Source organism: Nematostella vectensis, chromosome 13 (assembly GCF_932526225.1).
Source record: "Nematostella vectensis chromosome 13, jaNemVect1.1, whole genome shotgun sequence".
Taxonomy (NCBI): domain Eukaryota; kingdom Metazoa; phylum Cnidaria; class Anthozoa; order Actiniaria; family Edwardsiidae; genus Nematostella; species Nematostella vectensis.
Genome location: NC_064046.1, coordinates 9,021,091 through 9,040,198, shown reverse-complemented (window position 1 = coordinate 9,040,198; position 19,108 = coordinate 9,021,091). Strand labels below are relative to the sequence as shown.

At 40.6% G+C, this 19,108-nt stretch overlaps 4 protein-coding genes and 1 long non-coding RNA gene across 5 annotated transcripts; 2 read left to right on the top strand and 3 right to left on the bottom strand.

The window, feature by feature from the left end:
* Positions 1 to 1,791: 1,791 nt before the first annotated feature.
* On the bottom strand, positions 1,792 to 3,243 carry LOC116602128. The gene is made up of 2 exons (XR_004290293.1): positions 3,111 to 3,243; positions 1,792 to 2,573 (listed from the first exon to the last, which is right to left on the bottom strand). It is a non-coding gene; the product is annotated as an uncharacterized LOC116602128 (long non-coding RNA).
* On the top strand, positions 2,454 to 6,567 carry LOC116602126. Its single transcript, XM_032363280.2, has 4 exons — positions 2,454 to 2,590; positions 2,889 to 3,737; positions 4,037 to 4,306; positions 4,564 to 6,567. The coding sequence occupies exons 1-4, from the start codon at positions 2,525 to 2,527 to the stop codon at positions 5,710 to 5,712; spliced, it is 2,334 nt and encodes a 777-aa protein (XP_032219171.1). The 5' UTR covers positions 2,454 to 2,524; the 3' UTR covers positions 5,713 to 6,567.
* LOC5518581 (probable Werner syndrome ATP-dependent helicase homolog 1) lies at positions 5,966 to 8,685 on the bottom strand. Its single transcript, XM_001638418.3, has 2 exons — positions 8,163 to 8,685; positions 5,966 to 7,802 (listed from the first exon to the last, which is right to left on the bottom strand). Exons 1-2 carry the CDS (start codon positions 8,654 to 8,656, stop codon positions 6,626 to 6,628), a joined length of 1,671 nt encoding a protein of 556 aa, XP_001638468.2. The 5' UTR covers positions 8,657 to 8,685; the 3' UTR covers positions 5,966 to 6,625.
* A 1,214-nt stretch (positions 8,686 to 9,899) lies between these two features.
* LOC116602144 (uncharacterized threonine-rich GPI-anchored glycoprotein PJ4664.02) lies at positions 9,900 to 14,973 on the top strand. Its single transcript, XM_032363302.2, has 3 exons — positions 9,900 to 10,129; positions 11,880 to 12,266; positions 12,671 to 14,973. The coding sequence occupies exons 1-3, from the start codon at positions 10,048 to 10,050 to the stop codon at positions 12,805 to 12,807; spliced, it is 606 nt and encodes a 201-aa protein (XP_032219193.1). The 5' UTR covers positions 9,900 to 10,047; the 3' UTR covers positions 12,808 to 14,973.
* Positions 14,974 to 15,727: 754 nt separating this feature from the next.
* LOC5518530 (peptide methionine sulfoxide reductase-like) lies at positions 15,728 to 18,964 on the bottom strand. Its single transcript, XM_001638417.3, is given in 3 exon segments — positions 15,728 to 16,837; positions 17,088 to 17,339; positions 18,654 to 18,964. Coding segments are annotated over 3 exon segments (738 nt in total). The 5' UTR covers positions 18,920 to 18,964; the 3' UTR covers positions 15,728 to 16,617.
* Positions 18,965 to 19,108: the final 144 nt, after the last annotated feature.

The window sequence follows — 19,108 nt, the reverse complement described above, 5'->3', positions numbered from 1 at the left end:
GACAATTAAAACGCTTTCATAAAAAAAAGCTATTGTAGTTAACCTACTAGGCTAGCGCTTCTCTGCTAGCAGAGGCCTCTTTTCTCTGTATTTCGCTGGGCTGGAGTTCGCGAGGAAAAGATACCTCTGCCATGGGTCGCTACTAATCCTGTTGCGCATGCGCCGCTGTTACTAAGCGACTGTGACATTTGGCGCATGACGTATGGCACCACCTTTCAATCAAATCTGTAAAATCTGTAACATAAACACCAGCACGCGAAATAAAAACCAGCAAACAAACAAATGGCGCGTTGTGATGTCTCTTACTCCCAGTAATTCTCCGCTAAGAAAACAACCAAGAATATCCGTTCAGAACTCGCCAAAAACACCCAAAAAGAGGGTTTTCACAAAAGATAGTTGCTGTCTTATTTGCGGAAACAATTTTAATACATCAGGGCAAAAAAAACTTTTTCAATGCTGTAAAAACTGAAGGCCTTACGGAAAGTATCGAAACTATCGTTGGTACGTCGATTAACTTCACCGAGCAATCTCGTCGGGTTTGTAAAGTTTGCAAGCGCAGAGTAGACTCAATAGTCAAGCGGCACTCAATTTTACAGCAGGACAAGTTATCTTTGGTAGAGAAGTACAATAAATCGCGGGTGGAAGGTCACTGCCAAGTTGAAAAAGGCGGGACTCCAAAGCGTTCGCCTCCTCGCTTCAAAAGAGCCTCAAAGGATAGCCCCTTGAAGCACCCGAACTCGAGGAAAGCTCTAAAAATTGGGGAATCCTTTTTAAATTATGAAGAAAATGATGAACTTGGAGTTTGCCCGTTAAATGAGGATCATCCAGCGAGCGCTGTTTTGCACGACCATTGTTATGCAAATAGGAAACCAACATTCCAACAGCAACAAGAAGATAATATCACCGGGGACAAATCTTTCTTGTCGTCATTGCTTGGCAATGGTTATTTTGAACATGAAAAAAGTAACGTAAAAGTTAGAGTTGAAGGAGCGACTGGGAACAACGATGGGCCGGCGAGTCAAGAAACCATTTCGTCATCTTCAAGCGAAAAAGTATTTGTTTCGGTAAGTAAACATTATTAAAAATCCCACTGTTTCGATTACAGGATGGGGTGTGAGTAACAGATTTTTGTTTTAAGTTCTTACACCCACTATTCCACTTAGTAGTTGCTGAATTTGGAGAAAAAGCCAAAATGGTAATTATACTGTTTACGCTTTAGACTTAGGCCACCCAAAAATGTTCCGTTTCTGCTGTTGAAGTTGAAGTGCAGCATCAAGGCGTATACTGTCAAACAGAAAGAAATCCGATAAGAAAAACATGTATGCAATCAGATGACGAGTGCGATAATATTAGAGAATTTTACTGCAGTGAAAGGGTTTCCCGATCGCACCTTTTTTTTGTGCGGGCTAAGCCTAAAAATGTAAACTCTCAGAAAATGTTTTTTTTATGTAAGAAATAAGGCCCGATAAAATACAAATACTTCTCGTCCCTGCTGTTATTTTTAACTAAAAGCCTATCATTGACTTAGTAAGCCCTTTTTGACATTTTCTCGACATTTGTATTCGTCAGTATAGAAAACAATCGTTTCGTATTCGACAGTGCAGAAAGATGGCTTTTGTTTGCGTTTATGATATGCAGTCAGTCCAAAATCTTAAAGCCTTCGTATGCGAGGTCGTGGATAGACAGATGACTTTCGAAGACAATTATAGGAATACAGGGAAAAACATAACCAGGGCCGTACAAGGAAATGACCAGGAGGGGCGTGGTTGTGCCCCCAATATTTTCTTAATGTTTTTGTATTGTGCCCCCCAATATTTCGAGGCATGCTCGGACCTGATGACCAACTAATCAATCCACCATTTGGAGATTCTGTTCCCTGCTAGCAGAGGCCTCTTTTCCCTGTATTTCGCTGGGAATACAGAGTAAAGAGGCCTCTGCTACCAGGGAAATTTTCTCTAAAACAATTCAAATTTTAGAGCTAACATGAACAATTACCTAACCTGCTATCAGAGGCTTTCTTATCCTTTATTTCTCTCAGTTGTAAAAAAAAAATGACCTGTTATAATGATAAAGGACAAGAAAACATGAATCTCTCCTTTCATTGTAGATAACAGTTCACTACCCCTCAGGTCCAAGGAAAATCAAGATCAAAGATGAGCATATTGCGTGTGTAGTAAAGTACTTGGCTTTGGGGCTTAATCAGCTTGCTCTGTCTACCCTGCTTGGCAAGGCTACTGATTGTTTGGCGGCGAAGAAGATTGTCTTCAAAAGAATAGAACAAGAGTTGTTGGATCTCAGCTCAACTAAGTCACCCAGCACTCTGAGGCTTACTCGTCATGATTCACTGCCATTATTTAAACTCTCTGATTTTATTGAGGAGTTAAAGACCAGAGCACCATTAACAACTGAACTGCTAGACTGCATATGCTGGTCAAAAACCAAGAAGCGTCAGAGGGCATCAGATGAGAACCCTGACTATACAGTTGTGGCTACTGTTGCAGCAACCATTCTTCGTAACCGGTGCATGCAGATGTCAGCCTTGGCCTACCAGATTGGTCTTATCCTTCGTTTCTCTGGAACATCACAAACAGTTAGTATACACGTTATCTTTTACTAGTATTACAGCTCACAAAAATACATTGCATCACTGTTTACTCCAAAATTGAAATTTAAGTTGCTGTAAATGCTTGTTTATTGGCCCTTTTTATTTTTATTTAGTCGCAAGAGTGGGGGTTGGGCGCTTAGGTATTCATTATTTTAGCTGTGAGAGGGGTTAAATTTAAAGCAGGGCACTTATTTGGTGAACGCTAAGCACAAAAGCAAAATTAGGGAGGGTCAGTTGTTATATTGCCTTTTGATAATGAAAGTAATTGTGTTTCTGTTTTAAGGGACTGGAAATTCTGAAAGCTCATGGTCTTACTGTCCACCCTACCCAGCTAACAGCCAAGGCAAAAGAAATGGGGCATGATCATGACAAGACTCTTCTTGAATGGAAGGGAAATATTGAGAAGCACAAAGACACAATGCAGTGTTTAGAGATTGTAAGGCATTGTCTACAAAGCTTGGAAAATCATCCAGAACTACCCTCAATTGGACAGTTGTGTTCTTACCTTACAGCAGCTGATCTGAGTGATACATATTGCAGTGTGATAAATGCTATTGATACCAACATGGGCACCACAGATTTCTCCTCATTAAACCTGTCATGTCTCTACAATATGTCCCTACCTATCCATGTTATTCAGAGCATAGGAAGGGAGCTACTGGAGAAGCAAGTCAGTGCTGAAGTTGCCAAGAACACATTTACATTTGTTTCACATACAACACAACCAGGAGATGATGCTTTGAGTGCCATTAACAAATCTATTCAGATTGGAAAGCATTTAGCCCCTAAAGGGTACCAAATTATTGGAGACAACTTGGACTTGCACATCAATGTAAGACATATGGATAACTCGAACAAGAATAAGTCTCTTCATACATTTAATCTTGTTGCCATGGAGGATTTTGTCTCAGGCTCACACCTACCAGATGTAACTCAAAGGACTCTTGACACTGTTCCAGTACATGAGTTTCTACCATCTGTAGAAGATATACCAAAGCTGAAGAAAGATCTCATCCCACTGTGGTCTCGTGTTATGGTTAAACAGCTACCAGCATTCCACTTTTTTAGGTCTGCAGTTGTGTACCATATACCCCATGAGTATAGCGAGGTGATGACTCTTCCATCCATTGAGGTGTGTTTATACATTGTTTGCTTAAATTTGTGGAGAGGTAATTTAAAAAGCTCTATTAAGCCCCTCCCCCTATCTAGAGCCCACAGAAAAGTGAAATATACACAAAGTTCTGATGACTTTTGTAGGGCTAGTCACCAAAAAGGGGTAAACCCAAGGGCTATCCACCAGGCGCTTTTATGTGTTTTATGTCTTAGATCTTTCTTAGTCAAGTGCTGTCAAACTAACTATTTAGCGTCTTTCATATCTCGCTTTTCATTTTACTTTGATAGACACTAAAGAGAGTTTATTTATTTTAACAGGTACCCCTTGGTTGCCTGCCAAAGAATGAGACACTTAATGAAGACATGGTCGACATAATGGAGCACATCCAAGAAAAATATGTTCCTATGACACAAGCAAATGGGAGAAAGACCCCTGCTGACTTTGTTTGCTTTGGGGGTGATCAACTCACTGAGGAAAGAGCACGGAATATCCAGAAAGCACGTGCAGATGGAAGAGACGTTGATGACTCGCTAGTAGGTCTTTGGAACAAAAACGAAGATTGGCATGGTATTCGCATCGCATACCAGGTGACTTGCAGGTTATTTCCTCATTTGAAGGTTACGGGGTGCCTTCAGCCCGTGGAAGGCAGAAAATCCCTTGATAGACACATCAGAGTTAATGGACAATGCTCATGCTATATGTAAAACTTGAATAATTGGGGAATAAGATAATCCTGTTTGTTTTTATATAACATGAGCATTGTCCATTAAATGTGATGAGTGTATGCAATTAAGTAGTTTTCAACATTGTTTCTGATGTTTGTACTTTTTTTCCTTAATTACAGCTGGCTGTTGATGTTTTACGGAAGCCTAATTCAGTTATGGATTGGGGGACAATGGCAAGCAATGCTATTGTTTCTGGGAATAACAATGCCCTCAAGGACACACTGGACCACTATGATTCAGTGAAAGAGTTCTTCGCAATTGAGGTGGATGCATTTATTATTGCTGCTACCCTCAATCATTTTGGAATGGAAGACACAACAAGTGTACCCCAAAAGATGCCAGAAAATCTAAAGAAATCAAGTAAAGAAGCTCAGAGAACATGGCTTCACAAGGAAATCAGTTCAATGCTTGAGTTGCTGGTAATGCCAGGGTACTCTAGGCTTCCTGGTATTATATCAGCTTACCATCCTCGTCCTGACCTACCATGCCGTGGACCAAATTGTGGCAGAATTTTCAAGTATTCCAAATGTCGCATCCAGCACGAGGAAAGAGAGCATGATCTTGTGGCAGCAGATGAAGCAATAACGGAAAGTGAAAGCACATCAAATAATAATGAGGAAGATTACATTTTCAATTATGGTTGCCTCCATTTAAGTATTGGTCTTCTTCTTAGAGATGCAGATGACTCCGTGAAGGAAGGTGATGGTGAACGCCTCTTGCGAGTGTGGAACTTTCTTACTGTTTTTTATCAGCTGCATAACCACACCAAGTATGCTCTGGCTGCACTCCGTTTGAGAGCATCACAGCTTGCCTTGCTCACACCAAGAGAAGCACACAGATTAAAATGGAACCGTTTCTCATCCATCAAAGGGGGACAAGCCAAATGCATATCTCGAGACTTGAGGCTTGAAAAAATCAACAAAGTGTCAAAGGAATGCATTCGGGCCATGGGTGCACCAAACGTCAACAGCGCATCGATCAAATCCTCCACGCAATCTACTGGACCACTCTTAAAACTGTTGGAATGCTCAAAGCAAGACCTCGGACAGAAAGCACGCTCTACACATCACACAAACAAGATCAAGCAGCAAACATTTGTCACTGTGTTGGAGCAGGTCCACAAAAAGGCAAAGGTCTTCACCTTTCAGGCTGGAAGGAAGTATGCATCCTTTCCAACACTAAGTCGTGACCTCTTTGATGGTGTAAATGCCCAACTGCTACATCGCTGGATTTGCAAGCACCGAAAGAAGTGGCACAGGCAGAACTGACCTTATTACAAGATGCAGTAGTACCAGGAAACCTTACAAACCAAGTTCATGCTCTGGAAAGTTTGGTTGCCTTAGGCAAGTACCTGGATTTGCTTATGGGTCTGGGTAGCCTTTGATTGTTGAAAAAAGCGTATTAATGATTTCTATCTGTACTGCTTTCATTTCTGCTTGTCAAAACATCCAACAAATATCATTGTTTCTCAATTGGGAAAGTTATTTCTGAACTACTGTAAATTGCAAACAGAAGCAGGTATGTTGCAGGCCCGTAGCCAAATTTAATATTTAAAGTAAAAATCAGCAGGTAAGAACATAGATTATTTCAAGACTGGCAAAACAGGAGACAATCTACATTCTACTTCTTAATTTCTGGTTATAGGTTCTTAAATCAGTAGGTTTTTACATGTGGGTTTTTACTGTACCCATACCCTTCAAATTGCATATAAGGTGTACATAAGGTTTTAATATTATGAAATTTTCTCCTAGTTCTAGTTGAAGAAAGATTTCACTTCAGCTTGATCATGCTTCACCATATGGAGAAAAGAAGCTGGCTTGGGAAAATAAATTGTACTTACATTTCTATGTATAAATGAGTAATATACATGCTGTATAAAACTACCAGTGCAGAGTAAAAGAGTACAGTAAAAGAATTGAATTATAAAAAAAACTGTTTTAGTATTATATTACATTATCAAATTTACAAAGGGTAGCTATTACGTAACTTAGAGCATATAGAGAAATCCCCACCCATCAATGCTTTATGTATATTATTGTGTACAGGATGTTCTTTTGAGGCAACAGTTTTGTCAAAAAAAGTAAAATCGGGATTAGCAAATGCAAAAGTAATTGAAACCCTCATATTGAATAAGTGTTTGTGTATAGTGTGGTTTCTTTACAGTTGAAATTACTATTAAAATCAATCTATGGAAATGGCATCATCTGAATTACTTGAAACATCACTTAAATAGGCAGCGTCAAGGAAGTATGGATCATCTAAATCATCTAAGTTCATACTGAGAAAGCTTATGGCAGTATCAATGTCATTAAAAATATCATTTACTACTAGAATAATATCATTTGCTAAGTTTGTGTTAATTATTGGAAAATGCTCAAGCAAGTAGTCAGCAAAAAAAATGTACTCCAGCCTAGCAGCAATCTTACTTATGAGCTCTTTACCTAATGTCTCATAGTTCCCACTCTTATCAATGTCTGTAATTACCTCAATGAACAGTTCTCTCTCGTTATCCATCACAGCACGTGTAGTGTGTCCTCCCTGGTGCATTTCAACCACATTTTCCTCTTCTTGTTCAGAAAACTCACACTCATCTCCACCACATTTACATAACTGCATGCAGTTATCACAGCAATTGTGCAATGGCTGTACACCTTTTATCTTTTCCTTGAAATGTTTTGCCAGCACCTCACGCCTGCACTGCTCACCTTTGACATAGTTGCGCATGCCACTATCACAATGGGCAAGGTGGTAGGGCTTGTAGTACAAGGTTGCATAGCATAATCTTCCATCCCTACCACCTCTTCCAATCTCTTGCACATAATGCTCTACTTCAGATGGTATTCCAAAATGAATAATATGATCCACATCTGGAATGTCTACTCCCATGCCTAAGGCACATGTTGCCACAACCACACGTATTTTGCTGTTGGACTTGATAAATTCTCCCAGCACTTCTTTTTGTATAGAGTCTGGGGTTTTGCTGTGGAACATGGCATAGGTTTCTTTGCTTTCAACATTTTCAGAAAGAACTTCGTAAATGTCCCCACAAGCATTAATGGATTTGCAATAAATAATTGTCTTTTCCACTTGTCCTCCATTAGATAATTTTTTTATAATGGTAGTGAAAATGTTCTCAAGCTCAACGTCCCTTCCAACTTTCTTGATATTGAGCTTAATATTTTTCTTGTCAGGTGCGAGGTTGATTACTCTTGCATTCTGCATATGCAAATTTTTGATAATTTTATTCCTCACTGTTTTTCCGGCTGTTGCTGTTAAGCACATGATAGGCTTTTTAGTAAAGCCACGAAGATCGCCAATCTTCCCATATGCAGCTCGAAATGGCGTGACTGTAAGACCCCTAAAAGAAAAAAAAATCCGAACACATTAGTGGAAAAGTCAAAGAAATCTAAAACAAGAAAACCAAAATCTAAAACAAGAAAACTCGGCCCACTATCGATACTTTCCTGGCATCTATTTAGTTTATTTATTCAGTCTGTTATAGTTATGTCTATAGTTATTTTTTTATTTTTTTTTTTTATACCTTTACGATATGGCCATATATGCCTTTGTGAAGTATATTATTAAACGTAAACGTAAACCATCCAATTACGAGAGGCTAGAAATACTGTATAACTTCAAGGGAGAAAATTATCGTTGGTAAGTCACCGCGGTTTTTCGTGAAATTAATTTCTGCTCACTAGCTCCTCAAGCTACTTACCAACTTGTGACACAGTGTGATTCGTCTACTACGATGCCGAGAAGGCGATGATCCAACTTGGAGAGAAGTCGCTTGGCTTCGAGAGGCTCGAGCATTTCAGGGCTACAAAACACCACTTCTGTTTCGTCCACTGTCTTGGAATTTTCTTCTTTGCACAGATCGAGCTCAAACTTGGCAGCAATTAAGCCAAGCGATCGGCACGAGTCGATCTGATCTTGTATCAGTGCATTTAGTGGCGATATAACGACAACAAATGGTTTTGTCGGAAGACCACTGATTTTCGCACTTCTCGCAACCATCACCGCCATCTGATAAATTAGACTTTTACCGTAACCAGTTGGTAGACACGCGAAAGTGTCTTCAGAATTCAAAAAGGAGTAAAGCGCATCGAACTGTGAATCTTTAAGGCTCTTGATATTTTGCTTGCTGGATTCAGCTATAACATTAGAAACTACCGTCTTGAGCTCTCTTCGGGATACGGACGCGGACGCCATGTTGGTAGTGTAGTGGGCTCAGGAAAGGACAGCGGATTAGTAAATAGACATGCGCGTCGGTATTGTGGGCTCAAAAAACGACCAGTAATATTCAAATAAAGAGCATGCGCTCTATTTCCCGTCCACGATCGTGGACGGCGGTTTGATCAAACAAAGTAGCGACCCATGGCAGAGGTATCTTTTCCTCGCGAACTCCAGCCCAGCGAAATACAGAGAAAAGAGGCCTCTGCTAGCAGGGAAGGCTAGCGCGAGTAATTGAATGATAATTGCATATTGAATTAGCATGTTATCTTTAGTTTATTTTGTCCAAAGGGAGATTTTCTATCGACTGCTATTCACAAGCTACTCTTTAATAAATATTGGTGAACAGTATTTTCTACAGCAATAAGATTTGTAATAGACAATAAAAGCTAAGGGGTTCTGTGTTTGAGATGGCCCAGATGCTAAGAATAGCATATTAAATTGTTCCCATTTGCACACTTCAGGATACATAAGAAAACACAGCTGCTGTAAGAGTGTCTGTCATTATTTTTAACAATCTAGACGGGATACAGAGTGAGAAAGACAAAGAAGAGCCACTGGAGACGAAATTACAAGAGAATAAGATTTTCAAGATAAATATACTCAATTGCTATTATAAGCTTTTGCACTCATATTCCCGCATCAATTTTTTATTCACAGCAGCACTGATTTTATTAGATAACCATGGCGTATTAACATTTTTTTAGAACTTGATGCTCATGTAGACTCAGATAGGTCCTAAAAAATAACATTTATTGCTGGACGCATAGCCATCGCAATCGCGTTTCTGTGGGTTATCAGGTGGAGGGAAGCCTCCACTATATGCTCCTATCTTCCTCCCCCCCACCCCCCCCCCCCCCCCCCCTCTCCCCTCACCCCGGATCACCCTCTCCCCTCACCCCGGATGTGCTAAAATGAGCAACTGGATTTCTTTTCTCGATCTACTTGGTTTTAAGCATTCTTTCCAATATATTAATAGTTACTACGCGTGAGGCTAGGTAGAGAGACCGAGAAGAGAATGCGGGAGAGACGGCGATAGCGAAAAAAAAAAAAAAAGGACCCCCCCAACATTGCCGTGGTTTAATAAATAAGTCCTATCCTGCTCTTCTCTTAGACTCGGTCCACGTGCAGCCCTACACAATACAGAGGAAAGTAGAAGGAAGACGGAAGTACGCCATCTATATAAGGGTCTTCCCCGCATCGCTAGACCATACCGCTTGTCACGACAGTCAGATGGTTTTCGATATTCAGTCAAGGGTCACTGACTTTGAGTCTGCAAATGTTCACAACACAGCCCTGTGCCATTATAATCATATGCAAATAGAGAATCGCAGTGATTCTACTCACGCGTTACGACAAAGAACTGAAAGATGAAGATCGCCAAAATGCGAAAGCCGGTCTCCATACTTTTTCTCCCTGTCATCGCCTCACTCCTCTGCAGCGAAACAACAGGTAAATGTCTAATTCGGGAGTTATAAGTATCGATATTCCGACAGAGGAGAAATACCAAATGTGTTATCATCACTCCGTATTACGAGGAGGATAATCGTAACCCAAAAATAATCGCGATGTGTTTTTACAAATAGAGGATGTAAGTATCTACAGTGTTGTCCCGTTCAGGGGTTCGGCTTCAGTATTTTCCAGTCCTCTTTGTTTACAGTCGATTATTTCTTGTCACGGCAAGAAAGTTTGTTTCCGGGTGCGGGTGGCCGGAATCGATCAGAAAGTTAGCAAAATAGTGGAGCTAACTCGAACCATAAAAGATGCCAGGGCTAAACTGCAGAATACCCGTCCACTTATTTGCATTTTCTTTGTATTTACTGCCTCGATCTATAGAGATCGAGGTGTGAAGTCTCATTGTTAACTCTTTGTGGACGGGTATTCTGCAGTTGCTCCGATGCCAGACCGAAGTAAAAAGAACAGGAACAGAAGCAGGAACAGAAAGTGTAGAACCTACAGACAAAGGGGTGACTAGGGAACTGTCTAATAAAGGAAGTCCTTTGGCTTCAAGACTTTCCTGGTCCGCCGCATGTATGGATCGTGTTTTCTCTTTCCTGCGAAACGTGCTTTCCAAAAGCGCCCCAGAAAAGCTATCGAGAAAGCCTTTTATTAGGGAGTGTTCATATGGCCGACGGGGGAGGGTCGCTATTCAGCGCCACTCCACTTGACTTTTCTGTTCAACACCCCCTTTGTAAACATCGAAACTTTTTAAGCCCCCCCCCCCCCCCCCCCCTATGTAGGAAACTACCCCCCCCCCCCCCCCCCCTCGGCCATAAATAATAAACACTCATCGGCTATTCCAGCTCAGCTTTTGCCAGTTTCTGTCTTTTACGCAACTAGCTCCTGTTGAACAGGCTATGTTTTCTCCAGGAATAATAATCTCCCTCCTTTTGTCGGGGAAGAAAAGACGATTATCCGTAGTTTCTTTAAGTTCTATCCAAAATTTTATCTTTGACAGCTAAAACGTTTTATCTAGAGAAGTAGAGATAGAACGGATCACGAAACAAGCGCCTCCCCTATGATGATAATGGTTATATTTATAATGACAAATGATAAAGCGGGCGCGTACCCAGGATTGACTAACGTGGGGGGTGGGGGGGGATTGGGTGTGTACTTCCATGGATCCACCGAAAACGATGGAAACCTCAGCCGTTAAAAGACAAAAGAATCTATTAAAATCTGAAATATTAAACAGGCCATCTGCTCTAAATTATCAATCACATCCTCGAAGAAACTTGCAATAGACACACTGCTTTCAATATTTTGAAATATTTTTCGCGTTTTCATCAGGGATTGTTAACGTAATATTTTGAAATATTTTTCGCGTTTTCATCGGGGATTGCTAACGTAATCGACCGGAAGTAAACTGGTGACAATGCGGCTTTAATAGAAATGACCCACCAAGAGGTGTACGCGCGCGCCCTGCGCATTCCTATGTACACGCCTGATAAAGTGATTATGACAAAACGTCTAATGATATTAATAATCAGAGCCGTAGCAGGCCACGAAAGATTGGGGGGGGACAATACAGAAACATTGGAAAATATTGGGGGGGCACAGCCACGCCCCAACTGGTCATTTCCATATACCCAAGTGTTCCACCCCCTGCTACGGCCCTGATAAGACACGACCCCTGTGCTAGACCATCCCTTATTCAGCTTAATTATTTCACATCAGAATATCGTTCCATGTTCGTTCCTAGGCCAGTCATCCAGTTTATCGACCACAAGTCCCGCAAGCACTTCCAGCTATAACACAACATCCTTCGTGACAGAATCAAGTGTGAGCAACACGAGTACAATCTCCTCAATCACCCATGGCAACGCATTTACTGCCGAGCTTGTGACCACCCCTATGTACAACCTGACATTGACGCCATCGCCGGGAATCGACACAAACACATCGGCTGCAGTGATGTCATCGCATACGTCATCTGTAGTGAAGTCATTGAACTCGTCTTCTACAGTGACGTCATCGTCATATGTTCCACCGCTCGTCACGGAATTGTCAACAACGTTCGCCTCCACGTTTGGGCTTCCTGTGTCGACGACGAGTGTTCCTTATATTACCGCGGCTCCTAAGAATCAAAGTAAGTGGCGTCATACCTGGTAGACTTCGAAGGAAAATTTGCGGAGCTGCAATATAAACTTAGGAATAGAATTCCGTCTACTCTAAGCCTACGTAGCAAGCGTTTACGCGGGTAAGAACGTGCATAAATTGCGCAGCCGAACTTTCCACTAAAAAAACTTCAGCTGAAATCCAGCTGAAACGTTTGCTACACAGACTAATTTACATGTTTGCGGTGTTTGCAACTATGTGTACGTGGGCGAGACGTCGTCAATGTCACTTGCCCGCAAAATTTGGATGCCACAATAACGTTTCGAGGCACCAGCGCCCCTATTCTTAAACTGCAAAGGACAATAGCAATTAGGCAGCTAAACATTATAAACCAAGAAAAAAAGTGTAAAGCAATGAAGTTTTTGTTTCTTTCAGCGGAAACATCTGGCGCCGTTGAGGAGTGGAAGACAGATGTGACATTGTACCTACTGGTCGGTTGTGCTGCAATCTTTGTGCTAATACTCATTGTCCTCATTATCCTACTGATACAGATGAGGAAAATGACAATCTAACGCTAACGTAACAGGCCTCGAAATATGGGAGGGGGGGGCACAATACAGAAACATTTAGAAAGGATTGGGGTCACAGCCACGCCCCTACTGTTCATTTCCTTATAATTTGTGTAAACATTGAGGGGGCACGTGCCCCCAGTGCCCCACCCCCTGCTACGGCCCTGCGAATACACTCTTTTTTAAGAACGTCTAATTTTCAGTTGAGGCTGGGCCGTTCTTCTTTTTGGATAAGATATTCTAAACGATGTTTTTACATTTTTAATGTATACAAGAATATAATAGCCAATGAATTATTAGGAAGGGAATAACAGAAAGACCAATAGCAACTATATTTAAGTTCTTGTGAACACAAATTCGGCATTTTAGAACGTTTCAGACTAACAAATCAATATTTTGCTGCTATCCGAGCCTCGGCATGTTCTTAGCATGAAATCGCAGCCTGGACGTTCTCATAAAAAATATTTTATAAAGAAAAAGAGTGTTATCTTGATACTCAATCCACTATTTTCGAAAGAAAGAAAACGATTTACGTAACCTGAGTATCAGGCCCTTCTATGTTTCTATCGCGCCGGCGAGAAACAAGACAATGGCATGATACAAGTACTGTTCGAATCGCATGTTTTCATGCCGGATTCCGGCATGGCTCCTGATTGGTCAAAAAAACCAAGGGTACTCGAATGGGACGCGCTGACTGGTTCAGCTATATATAGTACCCTAGCCCGTCGACTGCTCGTTCTCAGAGTAATGGCGGACTCCAAAAGTGCTTTTGACCTGGCGTTTGCAGAATCAGAGAAATCGTTTTCTATAACATTTAAAAAAATTATTTTCCTCTTTTCATTTTCTTCGGAAAAATTACGCCTGATACTCAAGTTAGATGTTCAAATGTTTTGCCCGGGCCGGTCACAGCGTGTGTTTATTTCTTATTGGTATCGTTTTTCGAAGCGAAGATCTACTAGTTATTATGCACTAGTCATTTGAAACCCCCACCCACACCCCCATGGTCCCGGGGAAGTGTGGGGTTAAGGTGGGGGTTTAGAGCATTTTTGAACGAGAATCTGTCCCGAGGGGGTGGGGAAATTGACAGTTTTTGACTCTAAGACTTATCCCCATCGTGGGGGCTTGGGACAAGTGAATAGTGTCACAAATATCATGTTAGTTTCTGGCTTGAGACTCTGTTTCTTCTATAGCAAGCAATTCCATGTATCAGCGTGTGGCATGCTGCACGGCGACATGTGCAAAAACGAATATTTAAAAAGTAATTTGTACAAATGTACTCGCTGAAGTGTACTGGCTTTGAAAGATAAAAAAAAACTTATTTCAGGTGACTTGTTGTCGGGTTATTGCCTATAGTTTACATCCCAAGGGGTAGGGGCATTAAACTGCTGTTATGTCCCGAGGGGGTGGGGTCTTTTCTCGGTTTGGTACAGGGTCAAAGTCTAACCCTCCACCCTTCCCCGGGACCATGGGGGTGGGGGTTTCAATTGACTAGTGCATTATCAAAGGCGCTAGATTCATAGAAGCTGCTTAATACTACATACATCATTAGTCGTAGCTATAAAATTTTTAGACAAGCCAGGCGCCGAATATACGAAGAATGCTTCAGATGCTTGGAATTGTTTGCGGCGCTCCCCGCGAGTTGTTGATCGAGTGAGCTTATCAAATAATGGCATTTGTGTTCAAGCAGCGGTTTGTCTATTTAGACGAAAAAGCCTGTAGTAAATTGGTGATGTGACTATCTTGTAGTAATTTAGTGATGTGTGGATCTGCAGTCATATACTTAAAGCCGCATTGTCACCAGTTTACTTCCGGTCGATTACACAACAATCTCCGATGATTTTTAACGGAAAACGCGAAAGCAGTGTGTCTATTGGAAGTTTCTTTGAGGATGTGATTGATAATTTAGAGCAGATGGCCTGTTAAATATCTCAGATTTTAATAGATTCTTTTGTCTTTTAACGGTTGAGGTTTCCGTCGGACCTCCGGAAGTAAACTGGTGACAATGCGGCTTTAAATCGTAAAACTCCTCAGCCGTGAACTATCTTTGCGTTTCAAATCATTTAGCATAAAAGTTACCCTCACGGGGGTTCATTGTCGTTACTAAAATTATTACCTTTGCATATAACACCAATGTAGCTTTGTTTTACATAAATGCTGTTTATAATTTGATTCGGGCATTTGATTGTGCCACCACGAGAGTCATTGGAAAATTGACAGCCGGCGTATTTTGACAATGGCCTGAAAAGGGGCGGCATGCGTCGCGTCTAGTATTTGTGACAGGCGTACTTTTACTTTTCCTCTCCGACTTTTGAAAAATAAAATCGCCTGATACTCAGGCTACGATTTACGAGGAAAGCGAAGGGTTCTGAGACCGACTTTTACTTTGGTGGTGAGCAATGCTTTCCGAGTCTGAGCTCATCACCCTAGTACAGGGCCGTAGGAGGGGGTGGGGCACTGGGGGCATGTGCCCCCCCCCCCAATATTTTCAAAAATTATAAGAAAATGACAAGAAGGGGCGTGGCTGCCCCCCCCAATATTTTAAAAAATTATAAGAAAATTACCAGAAGGGGCGTGGCTGCCCCCCTCCCCCAATATTTTCAAAAATTATAAGAAAATTACCAGAAGGGGCGTGGCTGCCCCCCCAATATTTTAAAAAATTATAAGAAAATTACCAGAAGGGGCGTGGCTGTCCCCCATATTTTCTTAATGTTTCTGTATTGTGCCCCCCCAATCTTGCATTGCCTTCTACGGCTATGTAGTAGTCCATAATGGAATGGAACATGGAGTAAGGGTGCGTGGAGATTACGCAAAACTGTCTAACAAAGTCAAAAGTCACAATTCTTATCAATTACTGGTACAGAAGAATATTCTAATGCAGCTTTCGACCCACGCAGGATGTATATCAAGAGAAGATACATTTTTATACAATTCAAAAGACAACAATGACATTTAATCGAAATATTCTGTACTGCCAAAGTAATATGTAAATATCTATCACATTATTAAAAAGATTCCATACATGATCTTGTCTGCCATGTTCAGCTGAGTCATCAATCAAACAGCCACCAAGCAGAACTTAGTATTAGCTGCAGGACATCATAGTGTTGAACATAACAAGAACTTGACTCATTTGAATCTAACGTATACAATACAACAATACTTTCTAGTAGAACAACATTAACTTGCCACTAAATCACTTATATGCATACCTGTCAACCTCCGAAAATCTCAAGGCTTGAGTTTTTTGGGGGGAGGGGTGGGGTATATTCATTTTTGGGGTGGAGGGGTGGGGTTAACCTTGCAGGCATTTGTCATATAAAAAGCTCTCACAAACAAATCCACTAATAGATCTCACAAGGTTGTTAGATAAATTGCGCTACGCAAGGGAATTATTGTTTCAAATATTTTAATAAAAAATACTCAAAATGACGATTTTCTATAGAATAATTTTCGGGGGTCCAAAATCTTGAGACTTGACAGGTATGTATATGGTATAAACAGGTTATTACTGTACAGGAGATTAAATAAATAAATGGAATGTGCTTGAAAAATTATACAAAGCAATAGAACCATTGCTGGTAAGTGTTTCAGAGCCAAAATTCTCACTACTAAGAAATCTAGGACATCGAACTTGGGTCAATAGTTTTTAAAATAATTAAAATCCAGTAGTCAAATCATTATTTAAAAAAAAATCTTTTCAACCCTCTCTTAAGACTGGTTTGATCATAACCTAAAGAGAATGATCACAACCTAGAAATAATGAGAGAATGAAACTCTTACCGACTCTAATCTAAATCTTGGTTCCTACCCAGACTAACTAGACCTGTACCTCACAATCTCCCTTAGAGCATCAAGCACTTCGTCTGTAAGCCCTAACTTCTTGGCCTCCCCATCAAGCTGTGAGAGAGACCCATGGCCACCTAGATACCCATTCAACCTGGTGGCAACATAAGAACTCTTGATTTCCTCATTGCTTAGACCAAGACTGGCCAGAATGTGTGATGAGTTCCTCAGTATGTACTTCTGGTGGTAGCTGTGGAGAGAAACACATAGGAAATATATTTGATAGCAACTAAATCGTTGCTTGAGTAAGTAGTGAAACAATGGTTGCTTATAATGCTTTATAAAAGAAAAGTCATCTATTTATGACATATTTTAAAAACAGCAAATCCTGGGTCATTTTGAACATTCCTTTAAGCCCCCCAACTAGAAAAGTTTTTCACAGATTCTATGTTTTTGCCATTGGTTGATTGGTTGACATACAATTTCTTGGTGCTACTTACTTTTCAGCATCATAGAATGTTTGAGCAGGTAGGATTTTCGTAACTATCGGTCCTCTAACTTTTTGCTGGTGCTCATTTCGTGTTATCTCTGCATCCTGCTTTTGCTTTTCATTGTGAAAGAAGATGGCGGACATGTACTGCCGCTTGTGGCAAGAAGTAGAGTCATGGTTCTCCCAGAATATTCTCAAAAGTTTGTTGTAGTCTGTCTCTTTAGGGTCATACTCTATCTGAACTGACTCAGTATGGTCCCCGCTGAAAAAAGAAACTACATTGAAGACACAACAATCAAGTATAAATAGACCCTATCAATATCATTGAGATTTTTAAGATTTTGTTTTGTAGAATGAAAGGCTCATTTTAACTCCACACACCTGGACTTCATGGGTATGAAGCAAATAAGTGTAAATAAAATACAAATCCAGGTTTCAAAAGCTGTAGGATCTTAGTTTACATTCTTATGATCATTCACATACCTTATTACACTCAATTTTCGCGACTTCAAAATTTCACGATTTCGAGATGGTGATATTTTGCGACACTTTATTTTTGTGATTTTCCTATTTTCATAAAAATCAGATATCATGATTTTGGGAAAATAAAATCAAGTGGAATTAAAATGTGCTGAATCATCAAAAATAAAACAATTGGTAACAAAATGATGCGTGGAGTAAATTTAGATTCATAAAAATCTATAAATACATGTCCAACTCAACCCTTACCGTACTATTATACATTAGATGACTAAATAAACAAGGTGTTTACATAAAACGGCCAATAGTCCCCAAGGCTTCTTGTGCTCACTTAATTTTCAAGCATCATAATTTTCACGACATTTAATTTTCGCATAACTTTATTTTTGTGAATCTTTTAGAATCACGAAATTAAGTGACGCGAAAATTAAGATTAAAAGGTAGCTTTCAGAGTCAGGCAATTTGATTGGGCAAATGAAAAATATCCGCACCTCGACACAAAGAACGAGAAGAATAGAGACAAAAGAACTCCTTTGCAAAACAAAGATAATAGGAGACAAAGCAGCTGCGTACTTACCCAGCTTTCAGATTCAAGGATTCAGCCGTTTATATTCTACCCATGAACCACCGCGGGTTACAACACATGAGTTCTCAAGTGCAACCTTATTTGAAATAGGTGTATGTTTACTTCAAACTAAGTCACAACGTAGCGTAATGACACACTGTGAGCTTGGCATACTTGTGGCTACTGGCGACAAACATCGTTACGTAACAATATTCGCAATAAAATGGGGCCATAAAATTGCCTCTACTCGCATCCTAATGACTCCAGAACAACAGTTTGAATATCGAAACACTAAGAAAAATCCACTTATAATAAAAAACTTCACTATTGTGCAGTATTATTATACAAAATGACAGAAACAATGCCATCCTTTAGTTCCGAGTTCCATCTTACATAACCACCATCCGAACGTAAGTTACATTACGTTAATAACTTACCGGTTACATTCAAACAAAAAAAGCAACTAAACAAAATACACCGTTAATTGCTCAACCAGACACAGTTTAGCTGACAATACGATTCTATACTCACAGGCTATGGTAGGTCGGATATTCTTTCTGTCCGCCAGTGTATCCGACTTTAGTGCGGACCACACCAGGCGCACACCCGAACTGCGCCTCGGGAAACCAAAATCAGCTCATGGCAAACGTTGCCTTCTCTGTTTTCACTCCCTCCATAGCGTTGAGGTTAGGACGAGTGATTGGTAACGCTGTGCCGCTATAATTTCCCGTTTTGGCGATGGATTTAGACTGGAATATACGTGAGATGGATGTAAGAACTCCTAAACTACGCGACATAATAGTTCACGTTCAACACGTCCGAGTGGGTGCAACTCGACCGAGGACCTCGCTTTTTTTCAACCACAGCCACGCTCACAGTGTGAGAGGAGGGGAGTGGGGAGGGAAATCTGATAAAAAATAGGCTTTACTTCTCTTAGAAATGGTATTCTTTAATGCTTCTGAGGTATTTTTTAGGGTAGCAATTTT

Excerpts from the sequence above, each read along its gene's own strand:
- LOC116602126 (XM_032363280.2), top strand. The coding sequence starts at position 2,525 with ATGCAGATGTCAGCCTTGGCCTACCAGATTGGTCTTATCCTTCGTTTC. Across the intron at positions 2,591-2,888 it reads TCTCTGGAACATCACAAACA|GGACTGGAAATTCTGAAAGC; the intron begins GTTAGTATACAC and ends TTCTGTTTTAAG. Across the intron at positions 4,307-4,563 it reads GTATTCGCATCGCATACCAG|CTGGCTGTTGATGTTTTACG; the intron begins GTGACTTGCAGG and ends CCTTAATTACAG.
- LOC5518581 (XM_001638418.3), bottom strand. The coding sequence starts at position 8,656 with ATGGCGTCCGCGTCCGTATCCCGAAGAGAGCTCAAGACGGTAGTTTCT. Across the intron at positions 7,803-8,162 it reads TCACACTGTGTCACAAGTTG|GGGTCTTACAGTCACGCCAT; the intron begins GTAAGTAGCTTG and ends TTTTTCTTTTAG.
- LOC116602144 (XM_032363302.2), top strand. The coding sequence starts at position 10,048 with ATGAAGATCGCCAAAATGCGAAAGCCGGTCTCCATACTTTTTCTCCCT. Across the intron at positions 10,130-11,879 it reads CCTCTGCAGCGAAACAACAG|GCCAGTCATCCAGTTTATCG; the intron begins GTAAATGTCTAA and ends GTTCGTTCCTAG. Across the intron at positions 12,267-12,670 it reads CGCGGCTCCTAAGAATCAAA|CGGAAACATCTGGCGCCGTT; the intron begins GTAAGTGGCGTC and ends TGTTTCTTTCAG.